General features: G+C 37.8%; 1 protein-coding gene across 2 annotated transcripts in view; it reads right to left on the reverse strand.

Moving 5' to 3' along the window:
* The window catches only part of ZC3H7A (zinc finger CCCH-type containing 7A), a 40865-nt gene that overhangs the window by 9293 nt on the left and 16276 nt on the right, over positions 1–15296 (reverse strand). For both annotated transcript variants that reach the window (XM_004373258.3, XM_023728471.1), the window contains exons 9-20: positions 14900–15183; positions 11202–11406; positions 10602–10666; positions 9891–10077; positions 8939–9100; positions 7560–7756; positions 6972–7072; positions 6316–6497; positions 5588–5664; positions 4853–4986; positions 4348–4453; positions 1424–1532 (exon numbers count right to left, since the gene is read on the reverse strand). In XM_004373258.3, the coding sequence (XP_004373315.1) occupies positions 1424–1532; positions 4348–4453; positions 4853–4986; positions 5588–5664; positions 6316–6497; positions 6972–7072; positions 7560–7756; positions 8939–9100; positions 9891–10077; positions 10602–10666; positions 11202–11406; positions 14900–15183 (1809 nt within the window). The remainder of the gene's footprint in view (positions 1–1423; positions 1533–4347; positions 4454–4852; positions 4987–5587; positions 5665–6315; positions 6498–6971; positions 7073–7559; positions 7757–8938; positions 9101–9890; positions 10078–10601; positions 10667–11201; positions 11407–14899; positions 15184–15296) is intronic.

Raw genomic sequence — 15296 nt, forward strand, 5'->3', positions numbered from 1 at the left:
GGGCACCTAGGTTGTTTCCATCTTTTTGCTATTGTGAACAGTGCTGCAATGAACATGGGTGTGCATGTATCTATTCGTCTGACAGCTCTTATTTCTCTAGGATGTATTCCAAGGAGTGGGATTGCTGGATCGTATGGTACTTCTCTTTCTAACTTTTTAAGGAAGTGCCAAATCGATTTCCCAAGAGGTTGTACCATCTTACATTCCCAATAGCAGTGTATAAGTGTTCCAGTCTCTCCACAACCTCGCCAATATTTATTATTTTGTGTTTTTTGGATTAACGCTAGCCTTGCTGGGGTGAGAAGGTATCTCACTGTAGTTTTGATTTGCATTTCTCTAGTGGCTAATGATCGTGAGCATTTCCTCATGTGTCTGTTAGCCGCCGAAATGTCTTCTTTGGCGAAGTGCCCGTTTACATCCTTTGCCCATTTTTTAATTGGGTTATTTGTCTTTTTGTCGTTGAGGTTTTGCAGTATCTTGTAGATTTTAGAGATTAGACGCTGATTGGATTTGTTGTACCCAAAATTTTTTTCCCAGCTTGTAGACTGTCTATTGACTCTTTCAGTGAAGTCTTTTGATGAGCGTTAAGTGTTGGATTTTTAGGAGCTCCCAGTTATCTAGTTTCTCTTCTGGTGTTTGTGCATTGTTACTTATGGTTTGTATCTTGCAGTAATACATTTTATGGCCAAAAGTGAAAGGCTGTCTGAGGCTCCTCTCAAAGACTCCCACAATAAACTTGAAATGTGACCAAGGTAAAACATATGTTCTGTGGATCTCTGAATTTGGGCTCGCTCTAAAAGTAAGGCCTTCTTGAAGAAACCCCCAATTCTAATCTGGTTAATTTAGTGAGGTGACTATTCACAACTGGGGAGCCCTGGTGGTGCAGAGGTTAAGCTCTCAGCTGCTAATTGAGAGGCCGGCAGTTTGAACCCACCAGCTGCTCCCAGAGAGAAAGATGTGGCAGTCTGCTTCCATAAAGATTTACAGCTTTGGAAACCCTTTCGGTTCTACTCTGCCCAATAGGGTCTCTATGAGTTGGAATCGACTTGAGGGCAATGAGTTTGAGTTTGGTGATTCAAACAGGAATAGTCTGATTTAAACAGGCATGGAAGAACTGACTTCCCCAGACCATCTTCCAGAAACTTATCTATTACATCACAGGATGCAGGCCTACATACTCCTATTCAAATCTGACCAAACCATGCACAAATCAGATGCCAGATTCTACTCCACTGAGGCTATGGCCACATTTTCCAGGAATCATTGCCATCTAACAGAGCTACCAATGAGACAGAGTGCAATTGTTTAGACTGTAAAGTACTTTCTGTGTCCATGGTTAAGCTTGTACGTTTACAGAGGCAAGAAATGTTCAGGTGAGTAAGATTTCACAGATATTTAAGACACACTTAAAACATCAACTTACTTCCATTTTCTTTCATGTAAGTCCACACTTCTCGTTCCTCAGGACTGTGAGCAAAGGAACAGTTTCCAACATATTGACATTTTTTCCCAGAAGCAATATGATTGCACAGCTGTATTGGAAAAAAAAAAAAAACAAGAGTATAATATTTAAGACACAGTACCGTTAGTAAAACTTCCTAATTTTTTTATATTTAGGCAGAATAAGTATTTTTATTCATACTAATGCTTAGTAATAAAATTCTAAAATAAGATTTGATTCCATAGAAATGGACTATAAGCCCAAAATATACAAAATATTAATTAAGTTTTCTATCTCCAAATTCATCAAAAGAAATACAACATTCAAAAGAAAGTGAAATATAGAATTGGAGTATGGAGCATTTTCTCATGAGAAAATGTCTAGAAACTCGCTTATTGAGAGTATCTGCTTTCAACAGAGCAGAACATTTTCTCTCTGCAAGGACAACCTCTCCCCTTTGTAACACTCAAGCCCCCTTCACATCAGCACTTGCGAAGCAGTGAAGCAACTGCAGACTACTCCAAAGTCTACTAAACAGTGTTAGAAAAGTCTCAGAAATTTAACTCACTTATAACCAACAATGGCAGCTAACCTCAGTCATAACTCACTGGTGTTGTTGTGTGCTGTCAAGTTGATTCCGACTCATAGCGACCCCAGGTGACAGAGTAGAACTGCCTCATAGGGTTTGCTAGGCTGTATCTTTATGGGCGTGGATTGCCAGATCTTTTCTCCAGCAGAGCGGCTGGTGGGTTTGAACTACTGACGTTTCGGTTAGCAGCCAAGTGCTTAACCACTGCCCCACCAGGGCTCCTTTCATAACTCACTAGATATGCATTGTCTAAGAATAATTATTACACTAACCAGGCCATCAAGTTACATAGCTTTCAAATAATTTCTTTTCCTGTTTTTTCATAATTTCATTTAACAAAGTAAACATAGTGATACTGGTAGGAAAATAAGGTGACAGGGATCAGCAGACTGCAGACTTTCCTAAGAATCACACCTACGAAGAAACCAGGACAGCCTCCATCACCTAGAGAGCTCACCTAGAGTCATCAATATACTTGTCTTTATATGGCATAAATTCTAGTACAGATACTTGTTAGCTTCTCTTAGTTTGTGTTTCAACAGAAGCTGGCCCTATATATTACTTATTTTACACAAAATGAAATGCTTAACATCTGTTTCTGCCAAAATCTAAAAGCCGTCTTAGCCCTAGCACTGCCCTTTTCCTCCCTTAAACCAACCTCAGTAACTCCCTGCCCTTAAAATCTTTAGTAGTCAATAAAACATTCCTGTGGCTTACTCTATTATATTCTTTGCCCCTTTGAACCCAGTTAAGCACTTGGTCAGGTATCACCACGGAAACCTTCACTATAGGCTTTCAAAGCTCAGTGATAAGGAGCAGATAAGAGGAGATAAAGGAGTTTGGCACGTGCTGGGATTTTGGATAACATCACTGCCTGTCATCACCCTAGGGCATAACAATTGCCATTTACAGATGAACAAACTGAGGTTGACTAACTTGACGGGGCCCTTCTGGCAGACTCTGAAGCTCATCTGTCCACCTCACCACACTGTCTACAAACATAAACACACAGAGTATTATTTCTTCTTTTAGAAAAAGGATTCCTTAGCAATACCTACTATGGTAGAAAAAGAGGAAATAAGCCACTGCAAAGTTGCACGGCATACACCACATCCAAGATTCAAGTCCCAAGCAGCTGCCCAAAGAACTAGAATTGTTCTCAGTCCCACTTTTAACAAAGTCCTCGATATACCCATTATCTCCACTGTCTTTTAAAGCACAAGAAGTGCGTTGTTTCAACAGACCTTCTCTTTCCCCCTCCTGCAATACTTTCAACCCACTGATCAAACCACCCATATCTATGTGTCTAAAGCCACTGTGGATGAAACATAAACACACCACCACCTTTCAAAGACTGACTTTGTACCTTATATAAGTTTTAGAAAATTACAAGGTCCTCTGGACAATGGGAAATTAATCGGCCTCTCGCTCAGCTCTTTCTGGCAATTTGAAGGGAGGCTCACTTGCGAGGGGACTTTGTAAGCCATCTGCATTGCTTCTCTGGGCCAACAGTCCTTTCCATATTTCCTCCATCGTGGCATTAAGTTCACTATCTGCCAATGCTCCAAATGACCCCATCTGTAACTCAAACACCTCTAGACTCTCTCCAGACTCTTGTGAAGAGGAAAAGTCCACCGGCAGCTCAAATGGTGTGCTTGGATGGGACCGTGCATAATCACCTTCAAGAACCTGTGAGGCCCTGCAGTGTGCCCAGATGCAATGCACCACTGCACGAATGAAACACTAACCTAACTAACTTTAACTTGGTCTGGTATTTTCATTCAAATGGCTTTTAAGGGACATATTCCTCTAATACAGAACAATTTTCCTTTGAGTTACGTTTAGAAAGTCCTATAAAGTTGGCTGTCTTTGAACTACTATCAATTGTTTCAGTGAAACAAATACGAGAGTATGATAAAAAACAAACTCATCAACAACATTCATAATAATACGGAAGGCCTTGGGTTTGATATCAAAGTGAGGAATCAAAATTAAGTGAAATTCTCTCTCATGCCCACCCAAAAGAAATTCATCTGAAAAGTTAAGTTAAATTATGCCCGTAACTTTGTCTTGATTCCTGTACCTATTACTTTTTCCAGGTAGCATAGCACATTAAATTCCAGTCAACATGAAAACTATTACAGAACCACACACGTGCCAAAGGGAGAGGAAGACAAGAGAGGAACCACTTTAAATGTCATTATTACTGATGAGCATTATTTAAAAGGCTTGAGTTTCAATCTGAATTACTACTACTTTCTAATAATTTGAAATGCCTAATTAAAAAAAAAAAGTGGCTTAAAAATTACGTATGTACATCAAACTGTAAAGGCATTTGTTTCTTTGTGGGGAGAGGACGGATGTTCATCCACTTCTTACGTTCAATAGACATCACTCTCATCGCACGACGGTCTTTGGTCCACCTAAGAAAAATGGAGTTCAGAAAAAACAAAGACACACGGGCAAAAGGCATAATATAAAGGAAAAGGTACAGTTTGTACCTGAAGGATCAGAGATTTTTTTTCTCAACCCTTCTAAAAGAGATGCCTTAGGATTGTATAATCATTTTACTCCCTGTTGGTATTTACAAACAATCTCTATGAATCCTAAACAAAGGAATGATAAAATACAGGGAAAAACTCGGTTGCATTCTTGGCTATGAAATCCTAAAAATCTCTTTCTTTTTGCTTTGTATTTACTCCTTAATTAGCTACTTTCCTCTGCTCTCTTCACAGCCTTCATCGTTTTTCTTATACATATGATTTTATACCTCTGAAAAGAATAATTACAGAATGGGCACAGTCTCCACACCAACTACTTACGAATGCCTTGCTTTTGCGCTACAGTATTTTCTGTTTTTGTCTGGCTCGATGACTTGACCATTTCTCAGACACTGAGCACATACAAATTTTATCTTCATATTAAGAGATCCAGGCATTATTTGATTGCCAAGTACCTTAAACGATCAAAAGATCAGTTTTAATTTTTAACAGGAAAGCAGTTTTCTGAGAATAAAATAATGAATCACAAGCCTGGTTGTTTGTTTTTTAATTTGTTCACAATAGCCTACATGTTTTCTGTTTTTCCTCTGGTTCGGTGACTTGACTATTACATATACACTCTGATAACTAAATCTCCAACTCATCCCCAAATGCCAGAGAATATGGTAAAAGCAGATATGGATGTGATGACTGGAATTTTTTTTTGGGGGGGTGGGTGGATAAACACGTTATGACAGGTGAGAAGCAAAAGCACAAACATAATCCATCTCCATTACCCCATAAACCCCACAGCGCAAGATCCCAACTGTTTTACACGTTAGGCTAAAGAAGAACAGGATCCTACACTCTTGGCAGGTATTGTGGGAGTCTACATTTTTTTTTTTTGTAACGAGCAACAAAAATTCAGAATTTTTTTTTTCACACAGGAATTACTCAATTCTATAAACATTAAGACAGTAACTGGACTGTAAACATTAACTGATCCACCAACAACCAACCTCCACTAAGCCATTCCAGAAAGGACACGAAAAGCAGAAAGCACACAAGAGAAAATACCTGAGCCCCTGGCACGTTTGCTTCTAAATGTTGCCAATATCGTTTAGATTCTTGAGCAATAGCGTCATGTGAGATACCTGGGAAATGCAGAAACCTCCCTTTAGCCAATACAGGTAATAACACTCCACCAGTCTGGCCACCATCAACTTGGAGAACCCTCCCCGATTATTCTCATGTAGTCCAATCCATCTCCAAAGATGAATGAATATCTCATAACTCTTTTTCAAAAGAGGATACAAAAAAAAGAGGATACCTACAAATACAGCTCTTCGTACCTTCTGAGCAATCTTTCCTCCCCACAAATCCACACTATGTGAATAAACTTGTATCAATAACTAATTACGAGACCACACTCCCAACCGGCAACCCTAAAAATTAAAAGTGACTACAGAGATTAAAGGAACCCTAGTGGCGCAAGGGTTAAGCATTCAGTTGCTAACCAAAAGGTTGGAGGTCTGAACCCACCCAGTGGCTTCACAGCACAGGAAAAAGACCTGGAGATCTGCTCCCATAAAGATTACAGCCTAGAAAACACTATAGGGTAATCCTATTTTATCACATGGGGTTGCTGAGTCGGGATCGACTAGACGGCACCTAACAACAACAGCACAGTGTAAAGGTGAGGACAAAATCAACAGTGTTCCCACACCAGGTGGACGGAGAAGGTCTCCAAATTACCGTTTCATCCAAACGTGATAGACATGTTTCTCAGTCATACACGAACCTACCTGTTTCATTCTGCATTGTCCAGACTTTCAATTCCACAAGACTGTGCGCATAAAAGCACTCATCTTCCCTTAAACAGCCGTATCGAACTTCATGTCGACATAAATCAAGCTGACACTGAGCATGAAAAGAACGGATTTTGGAGTATTTTACTGCGGTCTCTCGCAAAATGTGGACAAGGCACCTAAGATGAGAGTGGAATGGTAGTTTAATACTGTTCTCTTGTAGCTTTTTCAAATGAAAAAGGAAAAAAATAATAAAGAATGTCCAATTCTAGACTGAGAATACAATTTAACTCTTTATCAGAGAAAATAAATCACCACATGCAACTGCTGGATTAATTGGAGGTAGGCAGGAGATAATTATACTTTAGGCCATATAATACCTCAGTCCATATTGTAGTAAGCTATAAAACAATAATACTTTTCTGTATTAAATAATCAATTTAATAATTCATGTCTTATTCCCAGTCAAATCTATTAAGAGATATTTTTAAATAGACATTTTAAAAAATGACCATTTTTAAATTGTCTTTCTTCCAAACAACAAAAACAAAAAAAGGAAGGGGGACGCCTAAGCAGATACTATGACTGATTTTACTTGGGTCTAAGGAGAGAATCTATTTTGTCATTATAAAAATTAAAAACTACCAACATACTTATTGTCTTCAAATTCATGCTTTGTAACCGGGTGAGAACAAGAAGTAGAATTATCTTTATTTCTTTTACTTATCATTCTAGGCTTATGATCAAAACATTTCTGGAATAAACAGAGAAGAGGGATCATCACAAAAACATACTACAAAATATAAATCTTGTACCCAGAATAATGTTTCTTTAGTTTCAATATCATTACATTCTTATTAATATTCAATATGAAGTCTAGCTATTATTCTATCTGATAATAATGTTGATGGGATACTGTCGAGTCCATTCCGGCTCATAGAGACCCTACAGGACACAGCAGAACTGCTCCATAGGGTTTCTAGGCTGTAATCTTTATGGAAGCAGACTGCCCCATCTTTCTCCCATGGGAGCAGCTGGGTGGGTTGGAATGCCAACCTTTCAGTTAGCAGCCGAGCACATAATCGTTGCTTCACCAGGGCTCCTTATTTGATAATACTCATTGCTGCTATTTTCTGAGTGAATGCTTATTATACTCTAGGACTAAGTTCTTTATATGCCCAGGCTTGCAAGTCAGAAACTATCACCAATTTCGCAGCAGAAATAAGTCTTGGAAAAAGTACCTCACAAAGGAATATAAATTCTCCAAGGTGCTCTTGGAGAAGTTTGAATACTGTCAGATTTATCTTTCCATTGCCACCAAAGAAAGTCTCTCGACTGAAGGCCCCTTTTCGCTCCAGTGTCCAGACGTCAATCTCTTCTTGGCAATAAGCAAATGTGCAGTGGCCTAAATATCTACACTCCTCTTCAGCAGCAACATCTAGAAAGACAGGGAATCAAGAGACATTTACGATGTAGGCAAGTGCTTTTTTGAAGCCAAAGGATATTACACAAGTTTAAGACATCGCTGAATTTTTGTAACAATTCACAGATAACTTTAACTGATGAAACACATATTACTCTCCATGGATGGTATTAACTTTTTAGAAAGAAAAGTAACAAAAGCTGAATTGTTTTTATTGCAGTCTGGATAAAAAGCCTCAGTAGTCTCATGTACTCTGCCTGTTTTTAAAAAATCATTAGACTGGATAGGCCCAGCTACCATTACTGAACATTTTGATCTAAGATTCTAAAGCAGAATCCTGATCAAAAGGGGGAAAATGTAGAACAAGATTTCAAATTCTCATGGACTCCAGACTTTCTGGAGCCATGGAAGCTGGATGAACCCCTGAAACTACTGCCCTGAGATCATCTTTAAACCTTAAACTAAAAATATCCCCTGAAATCTTTTAAAACCAAATAATAGTTTAGCTTAACTAGTAAAAAATGTCTGCCTTGAGCATTGTGCTCTTTTAAGATCTATCTATATGGGATTCAAATTGAAAACAACAATTCAAAAGATTAAATAGGAACCTTAGGGGGAAGTGAGTTTATGTTAACGGGGAAGGAACAACTCAAAAAAGGAGAGTGAGAATGGCTGCACAACTCAAAGAACGTAATCAATGTCACTGAATTGTACATGTAGAAATTGTTCAACTGGTGTATATGTTTTGCTGTGTATATTCTAAACAACAACAACAACAAAATAAATAAAATTTTAAAAATCATTAGAGACATGTAAAGCTCATTTCCATGAAGTGGTTTGACAAAAATGAAAATACCAAGCTCTCAAAAGCAGCTGAAACAGCAACATCTTCAAAGCCTTAGTTTAGTGTTCTGATTCTGTTTAGACTACGTCAGAGAATTTCAAGTTTGAAACAGCTTCCTGTTTAAAACCTGGTAAAGCCCTACTTCCATAAACAACTATAAAATACACATTACACAAGACCTTAAAAACAATGGTAAAGATAATATAAAACATATTAAAGTCTCAGTCCAAGTAACTTGCTACTAACTCGTCTAAACATTCTAAGTAACAGTTAAAAATGGAACCATTATAATAAATGTAGCAAATCATTTATCATTCACATAATGTACACTATTAAGTAATAAAAGTAAATACCTTTACATATATAATATGGTCCCTCATAATTTGTTTTTGTTGGTCTTGGACGTATTTTTTTCCATGATTTATCTTCAACATTCTTTATCCTACCAATTAAAATATCTTTCTTACATTTATGATCTATATTAGTATTGTAAGTGAAATCCATTAACTTAGGGCCTGAAAAAGACGTAAAGAGGATTGCTAATATGTAAAAAAAAAAAAAAATTTCATTTTTACAGGCACATTTACAAGTGAATGTGAGCATATGCACATTAATCGCTAAATTCCCACAAACATCTCATTTTTGCAACCCCAAAATGTCAACAAGCCGCTAAAGCAGATTTTTGCTGTTTATGCAGTTTTGTTAGACAACAAAAGTTCTATTCAACACGAGTCCTCCCAAAGCACACCCTTATTTAACAATTAGGAAAATAATTTGGATAGGAATTGTGATGGCTTATGAATGTAAAGAACACTGGTAAACATAAAATTAAGAAAGAAAATGAAGTTGGTTCCAATTCAGAAAAATTGTGTTTATACCACTTAATTTAGGGGTAAAGAATGAAACAAGCCAATAGAAAGTACTTTAATTTTCATAAGCATTATATATGTAGTCCTTTTAACGCTTCTTTCCTAACTCTTGATCTACCTGAAAATCATCAAATTCTTTAACATACACTCAGAACCAAAGAAATTTCATAAAAAGTTCAATAAGCTCCCAAAATCGGGTAAATATTCTGTTCCACATGATTATATAAATAAAATTATATCAAATAAGAGTACAGACTTATCCTAATACCCTACAAAGGCCCCAAATCAATAACTGCAGCTGCTTCATTAGAAATAACAAAATAGGGATTCGAGAGTCACAGCAGCTGGTGTTTTTCACATGTATTTTTACAAATTCATAAGAACTTCCAAGTTATTAATGAGTTTAATACTATCTGCTCTTTTACTGGATCCTGACCTGTTTTTATAAAACAGATCTGGCAAGCTTGTCTCAATTCATGGGTTCCTTCGAGGGGATGTCTTGGCGTCCCTGATGGAGATGGTTTAGTAACTGCACATCCAAAAAAGCTCCCAAAGTCATTTCTAGACTGACTTGAAATTTCCAGGAAACTCTCAGGAGCAAACAAACTACCTGGTCCATTCATCTGCAAGAGGAATAAGAAATAAAACACACAGCCAACAAATACTGTACTACCACTAAAGAAGGAAATGGAATTCATCTGAAAATTAAGATATGCTTCACAGACTGAAGTCGGTACTATTCCATCCTCAGTGCTCTTTTATATTAAAAACTCTCTCTACATTTTCCTCGTTTGGACTTTAGGGATACTTTTCGATTCTCCATGAATTGTTAACAATAATAGGTAATTGTTCTGCTTCAACAGTACACACAGTTACATGCCCCGATCTTTTACAGCCTTGTTTTGTTTATGCTGGGCTAAAGCCTCTCACTGTCTGCAATAGCAATTCATTGGCCACGGCATCCAGTCTTAAATGCAGAGCATTTACTACTGGATGTCCCAGACGAGTCTTATTATAAAACCATTTCCCATAGCACACACAAAATTTAAGGGAGACCGTCATGTTCATTCAGATAACTCAGTTACTTAAGAAAAAGACCTATTTTCAATTTAAGCGAGGTATTTACAAAAGAGGAAGTGGCACTTACAAGTAAAAGGGAAGAATTACTGTTGTTAAGCGGTGTTCCCTCTCTAGCAGTTGAGGTGGACAGATCTAAAATATTAAAAAAACTTCAATAGACCTTTTCATTCTAATCATGTAATAAGAACATCAGGGCTCAGCAGCTTACTGGGTATGGCTTTCCCCACGTTATTTTCCCATCCCAATTCCAAGGAGCCTTCTTGTTCATTACTGACACTGAGAAAGAGTTGTGGAGTTTCTCCTTTCTTCTAGAAACCAAGGGCATAAACAACCCTTAGCAGACAGATTTCACTAAAAAAGCCGTTTTCATAGAAATAAGCTAAGGCAAGGTCTACCAAATGAGACTGTTAAAAAGCTTAACAAACTCTCCTATGTAAAAACTGTGCCCCGTACGTTCCTATTTTCATGGCTTTGCTTCTTGATCCCCTGAATGGCACAGTTTAAGTCAAGGTGAATTTAAAACTAAAGGCTTGATCTTTATATTTTCAACTACAATGAAAATAATCCAAGCACCTACTACCTAGAATCCATTAAATAACTGCCAAACACAAATTTTCTTTTTCAGAAAACTAATCGCAATTATTTACAATTCTGGCCCGATTCTTACCTCGTTTGGACTCACTCATTGAAAATGAATTCAAGGAAGAACAAAAATCTTCTAAGGATGAAGTCAAAGGTGGATACAATTCTGAAAAGGAGCGTGGAGGCGCATACCTTGCACCAACGGGCAAGGTTCCTAACAGAGATGCCGAAAATATGCTGGGAGAGACGCTGGGGGTCGTTGGGAGGGGTCCTCTGACTAATGCTGATGGCTAGAGAAGAAAAAAGATGCGAGTAGATTTCATGAACCTGTGCCACTAGATTGGTGAACTACTTTTAACGAGTTATTCCATTGGGGCCACAATAGATGGACCCTGAGATAGTGGGAGAAAAATGTGGAACACAATCTCCAATTCCCCAAAACAAACAAACAACAACAAAAACCAGACCTACTGGAATGGCTGAGACTGGAGGAATCCCCAAGACTACTGCCCTGAGACAATCTTTAAACCCTGAACCAAAACTAGCCCGAGGTCACCTTGTAGCTAAATAACAGGTTGGCTCAAAAAATACAGATTGGCTCAAAAAAGAGTATCACCCGTAACTGCTGTGCTCCTCAAAAAAAATCACCTATATGAGACCAAACAGTCAATAATTACTTTAAAACAAAGGCGAGAATGTAAGGAGGGCAGGGAAAATAGGTTAACAGAAATGGAACAACCAGAACGGAAATGACAATGTTCACACATTATGAAGAATACAACCAACGTCACTGAATAATTTCTGTAGAAATTGTTGAATGGGAACCTAAACAGCTGTGTAAACCTTTGCTGAAAATATTACTTTTTAAAAAAATAATTACATTGTGTAATCATGATACATTACAAAGTTTAAATCAAAATTAACTCAGTAAGTTTATGGTTATAGTGCTAAGTCAGAAAAGAATAGTGACAATGGCTGCAGAACATGAAGACTGTCATCAATGTCACTGAATTATACACGTAAAAACTGAATTGGTAAACGTTATGTATATTTTCACCACAATTGGAAGAAAAATTAACTTAGTAAGAGATTCCAGCCCAATTTTTAAAAAGGACCAAGGTGTGATACCTAACACTGTTTTCAATTTTTTTTTTGTGGTGAGCATATATGTAACAAAAAATTTGTCATTTCAACATTTTTTTACAGGTAAAATTCAGTGACATTAATTACTTTCATCAGGTTGTGAAACCTCTAATACTGTTTTAATCCAGGTATTACAATTACGTTTCACCTGCATAACTTTATGATTCCCCACCCTCACCTGACCACGGGCTCATAAGAACTAGCTTTATTAAAGAGGAATTGTGGAGAATGGTGGGGTGTGGTGGATGGGAGGGAAGGTCTTCCAGAGAAGAGAGCTGGAGAAGCCTGCAAGGGCTGGGACCACCTCTCTGGGGATGTGAACTTACAATCTCACAAGAACTAACAGAATTCTAACCAGTCCCTACCCTCCCCCACCCAAATCACAGCTAAGATGTATTGAGAGGCTCCTAGGTGCCTTACGCTCTGCTACACATCATTTACTACCTTACCTAATTGTTACAACTCTCTGAAGTATGTCCTACTGCGATCGCTATGCTACACATGAGAAAACTAAGGTACTGTGAAGGAACTTGTCCAAGATCACAGAGCTGGTTAAGAATCAAACCCAAGACAACATGATAAGCACTTACTGTCACTGAATTTTACATGTGAAGCATATCAAAATGGTAAGTGTTTTGTTACATACCCATTTACCACAATTTAAAAAAAAAGGACTTAAACCCAGGTCTGTCTCCTTTTTTGAAATAATTTATTTTGTTGTTGTTATTGAGAATATACACAGCAAAACACACACCAATCCAATAGTTTCCACATGTACAATGCAGTGACAGTGATTACATTCAAGTTGTGCAAACATTCTCACCCTCCTTTTCTGAGTTGTTCCTCCCCCATTCCATAAACTCACTGCCCACTAAGTTTCCTATCTAATCTTCAGAGTTGTGGTTGTCATTTGATCCCATATAGCTAGTTCTTAAAACAGCATAATATTTTTTACTAGCTAAGCTAAAATGTTGTTTGGCTTTAAGAAGACTTCAGGAGATATTTTTGGTTTAAGGTTTAAAGACGACCTCAGGGGTTCGCCCATCCTCCATGGCTCCAGAAAGCCCTGAGTCCATGAAAATTTGAAATCTTGTTCTGCACTTCCCCACTTTTGATCAGGATTCTCCTTTGTCTGCTTTTCACATATACTTCTTCCCTCAAAGTCAGCCCCACACGGATATTATCCATTTTACCGGTCCTGAAAACCAACCCTGAATTTCTCCCTCTAACTCAACTCTCTCATCACCCGTTACTACTGCTGCTGCTACTGTTCTAAGATGGTTTATGGCAGAGGACAGCAACCTTTATCTGTAAGATAATAAATATTTTAGGCTTTGTGGGCTACCTGGTCTCTGCTGCAACTCAACTCCGCTGTCGCAGCAAGAAAGCAGCCATAAATAACACACTAATGAACGGGCATGACTGTGTGCCAGAAAGTTATTATTTATGGACACTAAAATATGAATTTTATATCATTTTCATGTGCCACAAAATATTCTTTTTTTTCCTAACCCTTTAAAAATGTGAAAACCCATCTTAGTTCACAGGCCACACAAAAACAAGCAGCAAATGTTGAACTGGCAAATGTTGTATTATATGTATTTTTACAACAATTTAAAAAAAAGAAAGTAAAAGGAACAACAACAACGAAACAGGAAATGGGCCACATTTAGCCAGCTGTAGTTGACCCCTGCTTTAGAGTGTATGGTTGCTGAAGACTTATCCTTAAAGAATGGGAAGTCTTTAAACCACAAAACTTATTTTTCCTTAAATACCACAGGTTTTTTCTTTGCCAGAATTTTAAACTTACTCTTCCCATAATATATGATCCCAGTATGAGCTAATGAAAAATTGGCTAATTACTAGATAGCATATTTGTTTTTTTCTTACCTCAAAAATGACCGAACTAAATGCTGACACAATGTGAAGAATGCAACCAATGTCACTGAACAATATGTGTAGAACCTGTTGAATGGGAACCTGTTTCATGTATATACTTTCACCAAAAGACAATAAAACATTTTTAAAAAGACCAAATTAGCCAGCTACCAGCAGAGAAGAACAAAAGTAATTTTCAAGATAAGAAACCCAAAGTTTAGCTTATAGCCAAAACTAAAAGTATCTACTCCGGGGGTGTACGTGTGTGCGCGCGCACATGTATATACATATATATATATTTAATTAATCCTGACTTTAGAAGAAAAGAAACTTGTCGCCATCAAGTTGATTCCAACTCATAGTGACCCTGTAACAGAAACAAGCATTGTTTGGTCCTGTGCCACCCTCACAACAGTAGGTATATTTGAGCCCACTGCCACAGTCACTGCAAAAATCCATCTCACTGAGGGTCTTCCTCTTTTCTGCTGACTCTCTACCAAGCATGAGCCCTGGTGGTACAGTGGTTAAGCGCTTAGCTGCTAACTGAAAGATTGGCAGTTCAAACCCTGTTTTGAACCCACCAGCTGCTCCACAGGAGAAAAATGTGGCAGTCTGCTTCCATAAAAATTATACTCTTGGAAACCTTACAGGGTAGTTCTACTCTGTCCCATAGGGTCGCTATGAGTTGGAATTGACTCACTGGCAATGGGTTTGGTTTGGTTTCGTTTCGTTTCAGAAGAAAGGAGTACCACTGATATTTACCATAACACCTTCATTAGTTTTTGGTGCAGAATCGAGGAGGTCATCTATTTCATCTCCAAGGACCATATCTCCATCATCTAAAAAAGCATCAGGCATAGTGAAGGGGATCTTTCCTCCATTTGCCAACACCGCAGACGGCAGAGAGCTCTCTTCCACTTGCAATGGCAAAATAGAAGTCAAGGGCATAATAGGAACTGAGGCCAATTCACTTCCAACTTCATAAGGAAAACTAGATGCAGGTAAAGAAACAACAGGAACTGTTTCTTGCCTCGGAGTGAGTAAGTCTGTAACATGGATAAAAATGCACTCATTCGTTACATAATACTAATGTTATACTAGTCTTAATAACCAATCATAACAGAGAAAATGAAGAGCTAGGTGAAAATATGAAAGCAAA

This window comes from Trichechus manatus, unplaced genomic scaffold, assembly GCF_000243295.1.
Source record: "Trichechus manatus latirostris isolate Lorelei unplaced genomic scaffold, TriManLat1.0 scaffold00024, whole genome shotgun sequence".
NCBI lineage: Eukaryota > Metazoa > Chordata > Mammalia > Sirenia > Trichechidae > Trichechus > Trichechus manatus.